General features: G+C 57.5%; 1 protein-coding gene across 1 annotated transcript in view; it reads left to right on the forward strand.

The window, feature by feature from the left end:
- The first annotated feature begins 290 nt into the window (after window positions 1-290).
- Window positions 291-18,094, forward strand: part of Kif26a (kinesin family member 26A) — a 36,068-nt gene continuing 18,264 nt past the window's right edge. The window contains exons 1-3 of the mRNA XM_051152145.1: window positions 291-490; window positions 801-1,043; window positions 11,368-11,793. Coding sequence (XP_051008102.1) covers window positions 449-490; window positions 801-1,043; window positions 11,368-11,793 — 711 coding nt within the window. The 5' untranslated portion in view covers window positions 291-448. The remainder of the gene's footprint in view (window positions 491-800; window positions 1,044-11,367; window positions 11,794-18,094) is intronic.

Genomic DNA, 18,094 nt, shown 5'->3' on the forward strand with positions numbered 1-18,094 from the left:
TCGCAAAGTGTGGAGTGGGTTGGCGTGCCTTCCAGGAGGCGCGCAGACCCCATGCCTGCTCAGGAGGGACATAGGCGCATGCGTGCGCGTAACTTGTGTCTCGGCAGCCCCCAACGCCCCTCCCCCGTTAGCACTCACCAAACAGGTTGGGGTCCTAGCAGTAGGCGGGGCCGCAAGGAGGAGCAGGACCCCCGCCCACCTTGCTCTGCTCAGGGTGGGGGCGGTGCTCTGGCGTCCCGCCCCCTTCCCTCCCCCTTCAAGCCTTGGCCCGCCCCCGCCCCCGCCCAGCCTGTCCCGGAGCAAGCCGGCCACTGCCACAGCGCGCTCGCCTTCACTCGCTGGCGCAGCCAACTTTAGAGCAGCAGGCCTGGCCATGGGGGTGCCCCCGGGCCGGATCACGTAGACACTGCGCCCCGAGAACCAACGCATCCCTTCCTGCGTCCGGGCCATGGTCGGCCGCGGAGCCTCCTTGTGTGCGGTGCAGCCGGCGGTACGCAAGGCCCGACAAGGAGCGGGCGGCTGGGACCGGCGGGCACCGGGTTCAGAGCCCGAGACAAGGATGCTAGCGGGATGTGCGGCGCCCTCTATGGGTGGGGCTTGGAGCGGAGCACGGCGGGCCCCCGAGCGTCGGGCTGGGGCTTCTTCACCTGGGACCTCTGGCGTTGCATCCAGCGCCCTAACTTTTGCGAGAGCGTGGCTTTAGGGGCGAGGGCCTGGGTCTGGAGTCACCCGCGTGGAGTTCGGTAGTGGCGCCGCCGGAAAGCTTGGGCTTACTGTCCCTTCTCCTCGACCCCCCGCAGGTGGCTGAGTGCGGCCCGGCTCGAGAGCCCCAGCCGCTTGAGGTATCCCCGCGCAAGAGGCTGCCCGCCGGGCTCGACCAAGACCCATGCAGCAGCCGCCCTGCTCCAGAGGGCGCCGGGGCCAGCGCAGAGCAGGGCCACTCGGCCGGCGGGGGCGGTTGGTGCCGCCACTGCCACACGAAGCTCGTGGAACTCAAACGACAAGCTTGGAAGTTGGTCACCGGGCCCGGGACTCCCCTCCGAGTAAGTGACCCCTGCTTCCGGCCGTGCTTCAGACTGGGGAGAGCTGGAAGTTGAGATGGAGCTGGGGCTGAGGCTTGGAGTGTGGCAGGTTCAACCTGGGCCCTCTTGCCACATCCACCTTCCGAGTATGCAAGAGTGTGTTGGTGCACCTCACCCTAGGGGGCCTGCTGCGTGTCAGAGGGGGTTGGGTGAATTTCTTTCCTAGCCACAGATGTCCCACAGCTGGATCCTGTTTGTGTTTGGGAGGGGTAGAAAAGGGGAAGACAGGAGGAGTTCACGCAGGGCAGGCCTTAGCATGGTGTGGTGCTTTGGGCATCTGGGCAATAGCATACCTACCTGTATGGAGAAGGGTAGGGTGGGTCCCTACCGCTTTTGGGGGTGTGTGTGGGCCCCTACCGCATTTGGGGGTGTGTATCCTTGCCTCACACTTCCTCGGTGTCTGTCACGGGCCTGTGTCCTACCCTGGATCTCAGCCTCTTGGGCCTAGGCCTTCCATGTGGCTAGTAACTGGGTTTCTCGGGCTGCAGCCTGGCTGGCAAGTGCTAATGGGAGAGAGGAGGAGTCAACGGGCTTTCCGGCCAGGCTTGCCAGGCCTGTGAAGAGTAGGGCCATTCATTGTTCCTTGAAACAATGGCCCCTGGAAGTGTGCAAGGCAGGGGTGTGGGGTCTCCACAGGAAGCTGCTCCTGACCTTCAGCCTTGGTGAAGGAGTCCTTGGGAAGGGCCTGTGATCCCTATCCAGTCCTCGAAGCAGTGTTGTGGCTTGGGCCAGACCCTGAGTTCCCTCTGGGCCCCGTCGGATGTGGTGTATGCCAGTCAGGTGGGTCTGTTCTGGCTACCTCTCCGGGGCCCCTGGCATCGTCTGTGGTGGGGTTATTAACAGCCTCTCAGGCCAGGGGGCTGATGGGGTATGCCTGACCATGGATGTTGTTTGGCATTTGCCAGTGGTAGCCAACCTTTGCTGAGCCCAGACAGCCTGGATCTTAGCTTTGAAACCACCAGAAAGCCAAACTGGGCGCGGTGGCACGCACCTGTAATCCAAGCACTTGGGAGGTCGAGGCCTGTCTAGTCTACACAGCGAGTCCAGGACAGCCAGGGCTACACAGAGAAACCCTGTCTGGGGGGGGCACCCACCAGAAAGTCTTGAGGATCTTAGGCAGTGCCCTTGGGGTGATAGGAGCTGAGCTGGGGCTGGGTTTTGCCCTGTGTTGCTGCCCAGGCCCAGGCCAGACTGACTGGCCGAGTCCTAGTGAGAAAGCTGCAGCCACAGTAGTGCCCTGGTGGAGCTAAGGGCCATCAGAGGAGGTCATGACCGTCCCGGGCACAGCGCAGTCATTCTTCAGTTCCTGAGTTTGGCTCCTCCACACTGCCAGTTAGGGCTCCCTTGTCCTAGCCAGGGCCTGGTGGCTTTCAGCCCCTCATCGACTGTGTACTTACTGCTCTCTGTCGCACAGGGTGGCCTCAGTCTGTTCTGGGAATGCTCTCTAGCCTGTGAGGTGCTGTGCTCAGGATAGGGAAGTCCGCCAGTCAGCTTTCTTGAGGAAAAAAATGGGAAGCCCTGGGGTGCAGGTGTTGAACTGCCCCTCCCCGACCCCTCAGCCCAGGATTTCAGTGTGTGTCATTGTGCTACCACTGTGGGCCAGGCCCTTCTCAGAGTCCACAGGGAACAGCGACCATAGCGGTCTATTGACCACTACACACGCGCGCGCGCGCGCGCGCGCGCACACACACACACACACACACACACACGGTCTCCATTCAAGGTGGGAGGGAGCCTATTGAAGGGCAGATGCAGGGCCCTGTGGTCATCACTTGTGGAAGAGCTCTGGTTCTTCACTGCCAATGAGATGCTAAGAATTTCGGGCGGAGAGCTGGGATCCTTCAAGGAGTCTACTTCTTGGTTTTGGTCATGGAGAAAGGAGTCCTCGTCTGAGGAAAGCACAGAGGGAAGTCTGCCTGGATCTCTGCAGCCCTTAGAGCAGGCAGGAAGCCTGCTAGGCTCTCACTACTGGCTGGAGGTTGAATCTGCGGCACCCTGGCCACATGCTTAGAATCCTTTGCTTGGGGGGGGGGGGTGTCCCTGTCTAATCTCAGCAATAGGGGCAGGTGTTGGGCAAGGGGGCAGTCTGGTAGCATGTCGCTCCTTAGCCATCCTGTGACTATGAAAGGCTTGTCCCCGTTACCTTCTGGCTCACCAGAGGACAGTTACACTGGGGGCAGGGTCTGTGAGAGAGCTCTTGGCTAAGTCTCCTCTGCTACACTAGTCACCTGCCTCATGTGTGCATAGAACCGTGTTGGGGTGAGCTCTGGCCCTGTGGCTCAAGGGTCACTTTCATTCTGGGTCTTCGGGTAATCATGGCCTTTGGATGCTGTAATTGGAGCCCACCCGGCCATCGCTCTGCTGTGGTCCCTTTGAGGTATTTCTGTCTGTGAGAACGGCTTGTGGCATGGTGCTTTCCACCTGAGAGCCAAAGCCCAGGTCTTTATTCGGCTGTCGTCCCAGTCCCCAAGCCCCATCTTTTCTGTGTCCACACCTGCTATAGGGAAGTGGCCACAGCGTTCCAGCAGACCCTTCCTTCAGCCCGGGGTGCCCGTCTCAAACAGCAGCTCTCCCGGGGGGCAGGCAAAGTGTGGAGATGCTGGTTAAACAGCTGAGTGACTGGGCTTTCCTCTCATATGTCTCACGGGTGGTCCCGCTGAAGGCTGGATTCTGTCTGTGTGTCCCCTAAGGGGATGGCCCCCAGAGGAGGATGACCCTTCTCCCCTACAAAGGATGTCTTCTTGTTCCTTAGGGGCCTTCCTAGGTGATGCCCAGAGGGTTACTGAGGGCCAGTGGCATTCTTTCAGCCTGCCAATACTGGAGCTGGGCTGAGGATTCCCCAACAGGAAAATGATTGATTCCCACTTAGGTCTTGCAGGGCCCCTGATCATCAGCCAGAGTTTCACCCTAGAGCCTCCCGAGGCCCTTTCCTTTGCTGTGGCCTCTGCCTGCCCGCATGTAGCCGTGAACAAGGCTGCCAAAGGCTGGAGTGCCGGTCCCCTCTACAGCTCCCAGTCCCGTGTGGCCGGGGGTGCTTTCTCTTGGTTCTGGAACCTCCACACCCACAGGAGCCAGCCCTGCAGGGTCAGGGCCTGGGTCCTTCCCACCTGCCCTGTGGCCTGGCCTCAGTGGCTTGGTATGTGCTAATTTCATCATGACACCATTTATGGGCGTGTCTTGGTCCTTTCCCACTGGGCCACCTTCTACTTGGGAAGGCAGGGGCACGCATGCTTTGACTGCACAGCCCCCAGCTCTGAGTGCACTGTGACATGGGGGTGGGGGATAAGACTGGGCTCCCCCACAACAGGTTATGGCTCTGGTGATCTAGGACTGCGGCTGTTTCCTGATTCAGAAGTTGCTCCCTGGGACAGCTAGTGCTCCCCCGGACTCATGGGCTGCCACTTTCCTTGATGTTTGGAGCCAGGCCCAGTTGGTGCCTGGGGCTCTTGCAGGGTGGGGCCCTGGCGTCAACACTGTTTCCCAGCTGAGCCCAGGTGTCAGCTAGGGGAGGTGTGAGAGGGGCTGGTGCCTCCCTGGGGCTGCCTGGCAGGGGATGAGGTGACTCAGCAGGGAGGTGTCTACTCCAGTGGCTGAACTGGAGGTGCTCAGGGATCTGCGCTGCTCTAGGGTCCAAGTGCGACCAGGGGGACCCCCGGTAACCCCAGTCTTACCCTTCAGCTTCTGCAGCTCCCTGCATTGGCTTCTCTGTTCCTCGTGTGGCCTTTCGCTCAGTGTGGGGGATTGAATAGATCTCTACAGTGTCCATCTTACCAGTTTTGCTGGCCTGTGTTTTCTGGCATGTGGGAGGGGAGGGGGGTACTTGGGGGAGGACTTAGGTTTAAGGGTATGAGTCTGTGCCCTTTGAACTTCTGCTGGGGCAGTGTTAGAGTGGCTATTGTGCATGCCTGGGGTGCCCAGTACAAGCTTCATGTCTTGAGGTGTGTGTGTGTGTGTGTGTGTGTGTGTGTGTGTGTGTGTGTGTACATGTCTTGTACCAGGAAGGCTGTCTATCCTACATGAAGCTCAGCAAGAACTGAGTAGTCAGTGTCCTCACTGTCCTCTCATGAGAGGTGGCTCTGTGGGGGCTGGGAGACTGTAGGGCTCCCCTTGCACTTTGAGTGGCTCAGTCAAATGGAAAGGCCTTGCCATAGCTTGGCTTAGGTGTCCTTCCTCTAGTGTCCTGGAAGGACCTTGTAGCTGGACATCAGGGGACCTGGTTCTCGTCTTAAATAGCAATGAAGGTTTAGTTCTTCCTTACTTTAACCTGCCAGGAGGCTCACAGTAAGTAGACCTGTTCAACTCCAGACCACATAGGATCATAGGATTGTTCTATTCAGGCTCGTTCCTGTATGTTTATGTTGGACTGTCTTGTAGTCACATCGTTTTGGTTTTAGTTTACGCTCTGCAGCTCCTGGAAGCTACCCCACAATCTTAGTAAGTAAGCAAGGCTGCACAGCCCGGCATGCCTTGGCCTAGCTTCACTGTTTATTTGGCTCACAGAATGGGGAAGGAACAGTGCAGGACAGGTGGGTGCGACTGGCCTGGCCCTGTGGGTTCCTGCTAGCAGCCAGCTGGGTGGTCTAGTCTCTGCCACTGGACTGAGCAATGGCAAGGGGAGCCTGTGGTAGGCAGGAGCCAGAGGCCTGTTTTCCCATCTGTCCCTACAAGGTCCAAAGAGGAGTCACCTTTGCTCTTCCTGGTTTGGAACTCTGGCTGTGTCTCATCATCCAAGAGGCTTTGCAGGATGAATACACTGTATCCGCCAGGACAGCATCTCTGAGATGTGCACCTCTGTAGTCAGGAAAGCCTAAGGCTGTTTGTTGGTCATCTGGTGCTCAGTGAGAGCAGCCTTGTCTTCTTCCTGCCCTGTGGTAGCCATCCTGCTGGGGGGTGGGGGCGGGCAAGCAGGCCTCACAGGTCACTGTGCTAGTAGATGGATAGTCCTGTGTGGCCCAGGGCCAGGCCTGGTGCTGGCTGTTTTCGGACTTAGATGGATGCTTCTGCAGACTGCTTGCTTTGACCTCTGACTCAGGCAGCAGGGTCAGCCTGGGCTGCCTCCTCTTTCCGGATGGAGCGGGCCACATTGGAACTGGTGTGCAGGGGGCCTGGATTCCTGGGTGGGCTCTCCTCCATCCTGTTGGCCCAGCTCATGGCTCCAGCCTGGCAGCTGTAGGTTCCTTCCTGTTGGTTTCATAGGCCTAGCCTGTGTGGAACCCCAGCGACTGACCTAAAACCAAGTCAGTGGTTTTGTGTTTAGGTCAACCATAAGGCCTATCTTGCTCTGTCTGCCTCTCCTCTTCCCCATGCCTGCTCCCACAAGAGGAAGTGTCCAGAGGTCTGGCTCCTGCCTTCTGATCACCAGATCCAGAAACCTAATAGTCATGGGGGTAGGGGAGCACTTCCAACCAGGAGATTGGAAGGAGTGAGACCTGGGGCTGGGGACCTTAGAGTCCAGGCTGTGTGGCCTGAGGTAAGTGCCTCAGTTTCTGTGGCCTTCCTAGGGAGGGCATTTTCTTGGTGGAGGTCAGACAAGGTGGTCATCTGTAGAGGTGGAGTGGCCAGACTTTGCCAAGTGGTGGGTGTAGGATTCTGGGTGATCCTAGGGGCCTAGCCTGCCAACTCCAGGGAAGTGATGGATGGGCTGAGAGGGAGTTAGTCCTGCCTGGTAGGTGGGCTGGGCTTTATGCTATGGGTGGGTATCTCTTATAAGGTCAGGACCCTTCCTTTTCTATAGGTTCCCTAAGAGCTGGTGGGGAGAAGAGTTCCAGATACAAGCCGGAAGGGTGGAAAGGCCAGAGCACCCCAGCCAGACTCCTGGTAGCAGAGGCCAGGACCAGCATGTAGGCTAAAGACCTCCACGCACGCAGGCACATAGGACACTTTTCCTGTGTAGTAAGGGAGGCAATGGAAGCTGCCTGAGCCCCTCACCTGCTGTCCCCTCACCTGTGGCATCTGCAGGTTAGAAGCAGACCAGTAGGGAAGGTGCAAGGGTAATCAGAGACTAGTCATCAAAGCTGTGAGGTGAGTATGCCTGGAGCTCATGCAGAGACTGTCATTGGTAACAGACAGGGTTGGGAACCAGTGAGGTGGCAGTTCTTCAGGATGCCATGGACAGAGCTGCACTCATGCCCTCAGGGCCATGGCTGGAGTCTGGGTTGCTCCAGGAAGTCTTTGCTGCGATCTGTATGCCTGGAATGTCCCCTGTGGTCCAGTCCAGCACTCTCAGGCAGCCCTGGTTGGAGGGTGGGGCCCATCCGCGGCCACCTGCATGCCATGGTCTCTAGGAGTCTGCCCAGAGACTGGACAGAGGCAGGGGCCTGATCCAGGTTCTGCACACATGGTGGTCCCCCCCGGCTGGTCACCGGTGAGGTTCAGCTTCTTTGGTCCTCACCTGTCTCCGAGGCACCAGCAAGCCCCGCTGTAGCCCAGCTTTAGGAGGTGATGTAACCCAACCTGGCAGTGTGAGCCTGTTACAGCCTCAGGAGATGCTTCACTGCCTCATGTCCGCTGGGGAAACTGAGGCACACAGGGCTTTAGTGCTTTGCCTAGTGATCATAGCCTATGCTGTAGGATGAGTGCCCAGGACTCTGACTCAGAGGGAATATTGTATGTCCCCTTCAGGTGGGGTCCTAATTGGCCACTGTGTCCCATAGCTGAGGATGTCTGTGCCCCCCAGGTCTCTAGCATCCCGTGGGGGTTCTTCATGGAGAACAGGGTGGCCATTGAGGGGGAGGCTCTCAATGAGTGGGTCTGTCCTGAGTCATCCAGCTGGGCTGCTCCTGGCACAGGGCTCCGGGTGGCGTGCCGGTTGGTGCTGGGTGGGCTGGTCTGTAGGCCGGTAGGATGGAGAGTCCTGCCCTAGTGAGGTGCCTGATAGGGTGGGCGTACTAGCGCAGCCTGGGCGTGCCTGCCAGTTTCCAGGCTGGAAAATTGAGCCCTGGACCACCCTGCCAGGCTGCACGAGACATAGGAATGTCCTCGACAGCAGGCCACTGGGAGTCCCTTCCTGGACCTGTTGTCAACTCCGGAAACAGTGGCTATGCAGGGTCATAGCCCAGAATGCTTTGTTTGGGAAGGCAGGCAGGCTGAGGTAGCAGGCATTGCAGTCACAGGGGCCTCCTGCTTGCCTGCTCGCTCCCTTGTGCTTGTGTGGCAGTGCAGGGCGGGGATGGGGGTGGGGTGGGGGCCTTGTGGTGTCACCAGGGTATCAGGTGGGTGCTGGGATCCCCTTGGCAGGGCTCAGAGAGGGCAAACTAAGGCAGCTGGTTGTGTGGCCAGAACTGGGAACAGGATCCACCAATCTCCAAGTGGCTGCAGGAGGTCCAGCTTGTGCTTTTCCTGGCTCCTGGGTTAAGGTTGACCAGCCCTGAAGCCAAGACACCTGACTTTCATTCTCCTAGGAGAAAATGGAAGGATTACTTAAAGCAACTTACAGACCCAGAAACAAAATAAAAACCAGGAAAAGTCATCATTTTTAAACGGGAGGCACCCTAAAACCCACCGCGTGATGGGTGGGTTGTGCACAGTACTAAATTGAATCAAATTAAGAAAAATACTTTCCAAACACAAGTAAAATATCTGTTTAATTAGACCATAAAGCGGAAATTAAAAGTAATATTTTTCAGTGGAGTAATTACTGTCTATCTGAGAGCAAATGGGCTTTGGAGGTAACAGGCCCAATGGCTGGGGCTTCTGAGTGAAAATCCTGAACCTGAACCAGAACCCCTGGGGGCCTGGGCTCCTGGACACTGAGCTGCAGGGGTGGCTGGAAGAGGAAGCTGGTCACGGCAGGGAAGGGTCCTGACCGGTCCTCCTGGACTCCCACTCCACCCGTTATACAGCTAAAGGAAGTTCAAGCAGGCAGGGTTTGCTGCTGGCTGAGGGGCCAGGGCGAGGGGGCGGGGAGGGGGGAGAAGGACGACGACACATGCTGGCCCCGCTGCAAGGCTGGTCCTCCTCTAGTCTCCTCTAGTCTTGGAGTGGGCTGTATGGTTCTAAATGACCCAGCCGCACAGCACAGTGGTTCTGCTTTCTGTGGACCTCAGTGCTGTCCATCATGATCCCACCCCACCCCCTACTCCCTCCCCCCCAACCCCGCCAGTTGCAGCCTAGTGTGTTTGACCAGCTTGTCACACCCCAGCAGACTGCTCACCTCCTGCCGTGTGCCTATGGGCTGGAAAAGTGGCCCTGGCTTCAGCTGGGCCTAACTATTAGTTTCTTTCTCTCCACTCCGCACCCCCCAGTTGGGTGGTGAGGGGACCAAAAATGCTGACTTGGCCACTTGTACCAGAGGTGCTTGTCCCCACCCTGGGTCTTAGCCAAGGATTGTTGCCCATTAGGGGCTTATACAGCAGGGCCTGGAGTGCAGGGAAGCTGTTGGGCTGAAGACCACTGCCCCCTCCCCCCCTTATCCAAACTGCCTGGTGCCCACTGCACAGGTGAGCAAATGACCTTTGACCTCCTTCCCAGTAAGGACCTGACTGTGATAGCCACTCCATCTCCCTCTTGGCTCCTGCCTGCTGCCTGGATGGCCTTCCGCTATTGCTGGCCCGCCAGGCATCTCTCCCACTCTTGCCTCCTGCTGTGCAGTGGCAGGAGGATTGTTTCAGAGGCTGTGGTCGGGTAGACAGGCCTCGAGGCCTGTTCAGAGGTCCCTGAACAAAGGGTAGCCGAGGCTGGATTCTAGGCTAGAGCTAGGGTTGGGCGGCCCCTTTCAAGCAGAGCTAATGGTTGCAGCAGGCCACACTTCCTTCCCTTTGCAGCCTCCTGCTGAGTGGAAAATTAGTGCCCGAGAGCCAGACTGGAAACAGGCCTGGCTACCACAGCCCGGAGCTGGGGCGTTGCTGGGATCACCCCACCCCAACCTCCACCCCTGTGCCATTTCTGGGGGTGGGGTGAGGGGTGGGGGTCTCTCTTGCCCCGGCAGAACACCCTGTGTGCCTAGACTGGTGAATTGTAGGGACATCAGCTATTGGGGACGTGGTCCACCATGCACTTCTCACCCTGGAAACCATCCAGAATTTATGGAGTATTCCATAAATCAGGCAGCTGGCACAATGCTGGGTCTGACAGGGTCATGCTTATCTGCCCTGGGCCCTGGGTGGAAATGGAGCCAAGGAAGAAAGCCCTTAGTCATGACAGGTCCCTTGCTCTCGCTGCATTGGCTGCTTTGGCCACAGCCTTCAGCACTGTGAGTATTGTGGGCACACGTGACCACCCTAGGCACACTGAGGGAACTGCATTTCTAGGATAGATGAGAAACTTTTGTGGGGTGGCTGACCTCAGCCTCCTAGTCTGAGCAATGGGTCTATCTGGGGGAAGCTGCTGTGTTGGAGTGAGAAAGCCCTTGGGACCTGAGGGCTGCGTGGCCAGCTTTGAGTAAGGAACTGTCCCACACTGGGCAGATGGAGGACAAGGCTGGAACTGGGGGAGTGGACCGTCCAGAAATGATCCTGGCCTCTTACCCAGGGTGACAGCTATAGCTGGACTGGGGCTATGTTTGTCCAAGGGGCTGTAAATCTTGGGGGCTGGCCCAGGAGAGCAGGCAATTGGTTCAGGCTGAGTGCCTTGTTTCTGGAGAGCTCACTCTGTGCGCAGCCCAGCCCCAGTCTCTGTGTGGGAGGCGTGACCCCCACAGAGGGTGCTGTGTCCCTCCGGTGGCAATCTTGGCTGCCCGACCTACAGTCTGCTTTGGGGCTCCTGGAAGCTGCCCATCTCTGGACGCTGTCTCTTGGCTTGATGCCCCTGGGCACTCCTCGCTCAGGACAATGAGCCATGCGTGCTGTCCCTGCTGCTGTGAGGGGCAGAGATGACCACACTTGTTCTGAGCACTTTGCTAAGAGAGCCATTCACAGTAGTGGCCCGTTTCACTCTGCCCCCAGCCTCTCCCAGGGCTGGCTGGAGACTGCAAAGGCAGGGAAGAGGATCTGAGCCCCGCCCCATGAGAGCCAGCTGGGGAAAGGAGCTCCAGGGTCACTTCTCACCAGCCTTCCGCAAGGCCCTGGACCAGTGTCTTTACCCACGAGCTGGTTGTCACGGAGCTACAAATGCATCTTGTTAGCTGGGAACTGGCGTGGTTAATGAAGTTGGGGAGGTGGTGGCTGTCGAGGGCGTGGGGAACCTCACTGTTAACTCTGATAATTATCTTCCTGCTGGGCTCGTGGGGATGAAACAGTATGGGCCATAATAATGTCACGAATGGTGTTGCTCTGGCTACACCACGAGCTGGGGTGGGGGCGCTCCCTGTGTACCCAAGCACTGATTGCTGTCCCGTGTTGTCCCCCAGGATCCTTGCCTCTCCACTCTGCTTCTTGAGAAGCTCCCGGCGTCTGGGGTTCAGCCAGCGTGCCGCCCTGACACGGAGAACCGCTGTGACGTGTGCACCACGCACCTGCACCAGCTCACTCGGGAAGCGCTGCGCCTTTTACAGACCCCTGCCAGCCACGAGGACCCTGATGCTTCCCGAGGACGCCTTGTGGCTCCCAGCCCTAGGGACCCACCTGGGCCAGCGGGCCTCACAGGGAGGCAGTCCCCCGTGGGACCTGACAGGAGGAAGGCAGCAGCGTGGCCACCCGGCCCCAGCGTTCAGGTGTCCGTAGCGCCAGCAGGCCTTGGGGGAGCGTTGAGTACAGTCACCATCCAGGCTCAGCAGTGCCTGGAGGGTGTGTGGAGCCTCTCAAGGGTCAACAGCTTCTTGCCACCCACCTGCCTGGTGAGTGTTCTGGGTAGATGGGCTATGGAACTATACAGGTGCCCTGTGGCACGGTATTGGCGGGGGCTGCTGCAACCCCAGGGAAGTCTGGGATGTTTTTAGCTACCGTTGCTTTTTAGCTCACCTGTGCTGCTGTGTGCTGATGCAGGAACCCTAGGACTCCTGGGATGACCCTTAGCCGGGCTTGGGTTTAGCGAGAACACCTTCCTTTGAGATGCTGCTGTGGTAGGCTGTCTGTCCTCAGTGTCATTAGATCGGGTGAAATAGACTCGCCCCACGGATGGAAGACAGAGCCTGGAGTATAGCGTGAGGTCCACAGTTGCTGGCATTGACATTTAGGTTGAAGGGTGTCTTCGAAGCTTTCCTTCCCACCGGGGAGCCCTGGGAGGACCTGGTTCCCTCTAATCCAGCTCTAAAGTCCCTGGGCAGGACTGGTTGTCAGGTTGTTGCCTGCTTCTCGTTATCTGTGCCTGGGCCTGGGAGGGCCTGAAACCACAAGGGCGCAGCCGGCACACTTCTTCTCCAGGAGCACTGTGCTGAAGGCATAGCCGTCTGCTTGTTGAGGAGTTAGTCAGAGGGCCCTCAGCGCCCATCAGAGAGGGTGATGTATTTTGCACTGTTGGTCTGAGTCCTCACGCCCCACCCCCCTGACCATAGTGGGGGCATCCTCTAGGCAGAGAAGGTATAAATTGTCCTGCCAGGAGTGAGACACTGATGGCTTATGGGGGAAGAGACAGGAGGAGGGGAGATGGAGCAGGGCAGGGACAGACTGTTGTGGGTCGTGTGTGCGTAGCTGCACAGGGAACCCCGGGCCCCAGTTGCTGCCTGGACAGCAGACAGCCGAGGATCCATGGGTGTTTCCAGGGAACCGTGCTTCTGTGTTAGAGTTTCAGGTATGCATTCTGTGCACACAGCAGCCAGCCATGCAGGCTTGGAGACTTTGCAAAGTCCCTGATGTGGGCCAGTAGGCTTTCACCCTTGGTCTGTGCGTCCAGTGGCATTTCAAGGAGATGGGCAGAAGTGCAGAGGGACCCCAGGCCCACTGACTCCATTTTGGGCTCCTGACTAGGTCTGGGTGCCCTGTAGCATAGTCTTGGCGGGGCTCACTGCAGCAAGCTCTCCTGTAAGGATGGCTCCTCCCCTTTTTCTGGCTGTAGGCCTCCTGAGGTAGGTGCAACCTACCTGTTAGCTGGACCTCGCTCTTGGATGTGGCCTGTGCTGAGAACTGTGCCCAAGCCGGAGCTGCTCCCTGGGGCTGGGCTTTGAGGCTCTCTGTGCTTGGGGTTGTAGTACCAGCCTGATGGTGGCCCAGCACTCCTCCCCTTACCGTACTGAGGGGAGGCCAGCCGCTCTGTCCTGCTGAGGCTTTGACCCAACAGCTTGGCTGCCTGAGGAATGGGGGACAGAACCTCGGGAGTAGGATGCAGACGCCACTGACTGTTCAGGTGGATTAAATAATTCCTAGAGGAGGTGACATTGAGCTGAGTCCCAAAGGGAGCCTCAGGTGATGTGCTCAGACCTCAGGCACTGGTCCAAACGGGTCCCGGTGACCCCACGGATTGGCCAGCTGTAGCTTTAGGTCTGAGCAGACATTGAGGAAGGCTCATGCTGACCGTGTCAGGCTTTTGTGTGGTGCTGGAGGGTGTAGGTGAACTGTTAGCTACTTTATTGGGGTTCCTTACTTCTACCTCCCTTCAAGCCCCCTAACACTAGGTAGGAGAGAAAGAAGGTTAGAAGGGAGGGGGACGTAGACCTCTTTAGATTTAGCTCCTTGGGGCGAGTCCAGTCCTTATAGTGTATCCAGCAGTCCAGCTAAGCAGTAAACCAGCAGCAGCAGATACAGCAGCAGGGTGAGGATGAACGAGCAGCAGTGTGGGGAGCAGCAGCCTCCCCCCTCCTCCTCCGACTCCTCTTCCTCTCAGTGCCCTGGCATTTATACCCTCTCAGAGTCCTCAGAATTAAACTCTGCAGCTGGCAAAGATCACACCCCTCTCCAAGCTCGCACAAGGCAGGCAATCGTAGCTAACAGCTGTGGACAAACTAAAAGCGGCTCCATATCCTACACTTGGGATAAATAAAAAAAGCATATTTATATAACATAACTGAGGTTATTTTGTTGTTGTTGTTGTTGGTGGTGGTGGTGGTGGTGGGTTTTTGCTTGTTTTTTTGTTTTGTTTTGCTTTTGAGACAGGGTTTTTCTGTGTAGCCTCACCTGTCCTAGACTTTAGACCAGGCGGGCCTGGAACTCACGGGGATCCACCTGCCTCTACCCCCCTTAGTGCTAGGGTTAAAGGCGTGCACAACCACGCCCGGCTATAATTGAGTTTCCAAAGAAACCAAAACTTGCACTACAAGAGGGTCACTGGCTTTTAGTTAGGCGAGCCTGAGCGTGGCCTGCATGCCATAAAACATGGGCACTTAAGGCTCTCGCTCCTCATTTCATGTGCACATTGATTGTGTTTGGGAAAGGTGGGAGTGGATTTATAATTAGAGGACATTCCTGGCAATCAATAGAGAGATTATTAGAACCATAAATAGAACTTTAGGCTGCAGATGAGGCAATGCCCCCTGAAGCAGGCCGTCGATCTCTGATGACCAAGTACCGCCTGGGTGCTCAGGTGTTAATCACATCTGGAGAGATGCGCTGTGAAGCTGTCACAAATGGCCAGCGGCCTGATAGGGCCACTTAGGTGGATCGGTTCCCACAGGTGGGCCAGATGGCCTGGCCCCCATCGTCTTGGGACGAGGAATGGAGGGCCAGGTCTGGGCCCCATGGGCACTTTCATCTTGGCTGAGGTTGGCAAGGGAGGCTGAGGAATGTGGTTGCCTGTGGCTGGAGAATTGGTCCTTAGAGGGACCTGTGTTTCTATGGACCCTCTGGAGCCACAGGCAGGGAACATTCTAGGTGCTGTGGCTGGGAGCTGCCATGGTTTCTCCGTCTGGGTGTTACTGTGTGTGTTTGTGGCACAGTTGCCCTCATGGCCTAGCGTTCCACTGGAGCGACAAGCTGTTAGCCTACACGGCTTTAACCCAAGCCACGGCCACGTCTCATCTGGGTTTTGAGGGAGCATCTCATTTGGAGGAGACTGCCATGACAGGATGTCCTTAGGGCAAAGATCAGGTGACAGACACTTGCCCCATAGATGGGTGACAGCCTGGAGTAGCCAGCCAGGCACCTTCCAGCCAGGTGGAAGGTGCTCTCCAACACCCAGTCCTACCAGGGAGCCCTTTGTGGGCCTGGCTCTCCTTAATGCTTCGTAGGAGAGGGGCTCTTTCCTCATCATTTTGCAAGTGGGGCGTCCATCCATTGCTCTGGGGCTCCTGGGGGAATCATCCATACTGATCTTTCTAGAACAGTGGTTCTCAACATGTGGGTTGTGACCCCCTGAAGGGTCAAAGAACCCTCTCACAGGGGTCTCCTGAGACCATTGCATAGCAGGTATTTGCATTACGATCCATAACAGTAGCAGAATTACAATTGTGAAATAGCTACAAAAATAATGTTACGCTTGTGGGGGGAGGCCGGGACCACCACAACATGAGGAACCGTATTAAAAGGTCAGAGCTTTAAGGTTGAGAACCGCTGGTCTAGTCTGCCAGGTAGAGACCCTGTTGCTGTATCAGACAAGGAGTGCTTGCACATGTCTCTGTGGTGCCAGCCTTGTGGCAATCCCACAATGCCCCTGTGGACATCAAGAAACCCGTTCTCGTCTTGTAGCAGAAGCTGCAGGGCAGGATTGGGCCTCCTGATCCTGGAGCTAGTATGAGATGGCACAGTTGACATCAGAGAGGCCTCAAAGAGCTAGGGCCCCCCACTGCGCACTGTGCTGGGGGTGCCTGCTTGGTTTCCCACCACCACCACCACCAGCTGTGCAGGGAGCCAGTTGCCTTCCACTCATCAAGGCCTTAGGTGGAGATTGGAGGTAGAAGAGCTCCTCCGGGCTATAGCCCACCTCTCCACTGACTCTTCCTAACTTGTCGCTGACACCCCTGTTCAGGCCTCATTTTACCCACCCATGTGGTGGGGGTTGGGGAGATAGCCTCCTCTTCCACGTGAAGCCCCAGTGACACGTGAAGCCCCAGTGACGCTGCTTCTCTGACGTGGGTGGGGACAATGGCCTGAAGGGTTAGGGTGATGCAGGCCAGAGTGGGGCCTCGGGGGTGGAGAGCAGCCAAGCAGGTCTCACTGAGGAGCTAACATTCTCTGAATGGCTCTCCCCCCTCAGGTATATATACTCCCGCCTTGCCTCCAGTACAGCCCTGAGCCTCCAGGCTGCCTCTCAGTCCCCTCACGGGAGCACCACAGGGGAGGGAGTCCTAGAGGCCACTGCCTGAACCTCGTAGATGCAGAGGTCAGGCCTAGAGGCCTGCTGAGGTGGGCTAGTGTGTTTCTGGTGTTCTGTAGAGGTTCGCTGGTGCTGGGTGGCTCTGCTTAGATAGCTTCTGTGGAGTCTCGGCTCCGTGTTGGGGTGCAAGACCAGGCCGCAAGCTCATGGAGTCAGGACTCCGCCAGCTGTCCCTCGGCCAGTGCTGGCCTCACGCTGTCCTCTCTCCACGCTTTTCCTTTCGTTGCTGCTGTGTGCCTCCATCACACTTTCTGTTTGGCCGCCCACCTGTCGTCTCCTTCCCATGTCTTGGTCCCCTCCCTCTGCCCACACCACTGCTGCTCTGCACTCGCTTTGGGATGGCTTCTTTTGGCATGTCCGGGCTCTGCTTCTGGCAGGAATTGGCAGTGGCTGTCCCGATGGACAGAGCCGTGTCATGGCAGCTGGTGGGACTGTGGGACCAAGTCACGAGCGGGACTCCTGAGACAGGTCAGTGTGGGGAGGACCAGCGGCGCAGGTGGGTTGGCTGGCTAAAGGCCCTGGTGCCTCTGGAGATGTCCCTGGGTGGCTGGGCCTATGGGAGTTGGGTAGAAGGACCATGTCGGATACAGGGGAGCAGCTCTGGCCCCCTGTGACTCCTCTTGCTTCAGTGTCTGGCAGTCAGGCCCGGTGTTATGGGACCCTGGGCCCGGACCCCCAGCACTGCTAACACAGACTGCTGAAGTAACTGGGGAGCTGTGACCTGGACAACCCTTCTCCCCACACCCCCCCCACACCCCCTAATCCTGACCTGCAGTTCCTGACCTTGGACTCTGGCTGCTGTGTTTAGTTGGTGCTCAGCCAAATGAGGCTGTGCCAAAGGACTCAGACCCCAGCTGTCAGCCTCACAGCTTAAACATTAATTCTGTCTTAGGCCACTCTGCCTGGCTGGACGGTTCAAGTCTTTCATAGGAACACACGCTAAGTGACACTAAAGGGACACACATTTGAGTGAGGGAGTGGCTTGGAGAAGGGGACTGGCCAGGCTGGGTTTTGAGGCATGTCTAGGGGTGTTGTCCTGTACGCCTACACACTTACAGGCACATGCCGGTAAGGTGTCTGCTGCATTGTCTGATAAGCTGTTCTAAGTTTGCCCTTTCTGGCTATGAGCCTTTCTTTATTGTAGACCCGGAGTAACGGATGCTGCTGGGGGCCAGGAGGGTGCCTGGCTGGCACTGGTCAAAGCTCGGGCTGGGCTCGGGACTTCTGTAGGCAGAGAACCTGTTCCATCTCCCAAGTGGGGGTTGGAAGCTGGGGCCCGTCAGGGGCTGAGCCAGGCGAGGCCTTCCCGGTGAGGAGAATAACTGGCCTGCATTAGCACGGTCTCTGGGTACAAGGTGGCGTGTTCTACAGAGGTACCCACACCTGGTCTCAGGTCATCTTCTGAGAGGTCCTAGGAATACAGAGCTCACCCAGGGTCACTAGACCAGGCCTGTGTGCTCTGAGCCTGGGAGCCCCAGCCTTCTGCCAGCTGGGACACAGGCCATGTTGGTTGGGTTGCTGACCTCCTCACTCAGGCTGACTGGAGAGGGTGTGTTGGAGGTTGAGAGGCCTGGGGCTTTCTAGGAAGAGACTGCAGAAGCCTGTCCTACTCTGCTAAGGCTTGAGTCCCCCGCTACCCCACCCCACGCCCCAGCGCCCGAGGGGCAGGTAAACACCATGTGGAGGCTGTCCTGGGAGCATTTAATTATATCTGTGCTCCATGCTGAGGCCTTCCCTCTCCTGAATTTATTTTAGCTAATTAGTTGGAAATGCCAGAGTTGTATTTCAGACAGTGGAGTGTCATACGTTATCACATGGGGGACAATTAGCGCTCATGCCAAATATTTATTGTGGTGTCTTGTATAATTGTACCTCTGGGCGCTCCTGGATGGTCTGGGGACAGGCCCAGAGGGGCAGAGGTCTGCCTGCCTGCTTGACCTCTGTGGTTGCTACAG

Source organism: Acomys russatus, chromosome 1 (genome assembly GCF_903995435.1).
Source record: "Acomys russatus chromosome 1, mAcoRus1.1, whole genome shotgun sequence".
Classification (NCBI taxonomy): domain Eukaryota; kingdom Metazoa; phylum Chordata; class Mammalia; order Rodentia; family Muridae; genus Acomys; species Acomys russatus.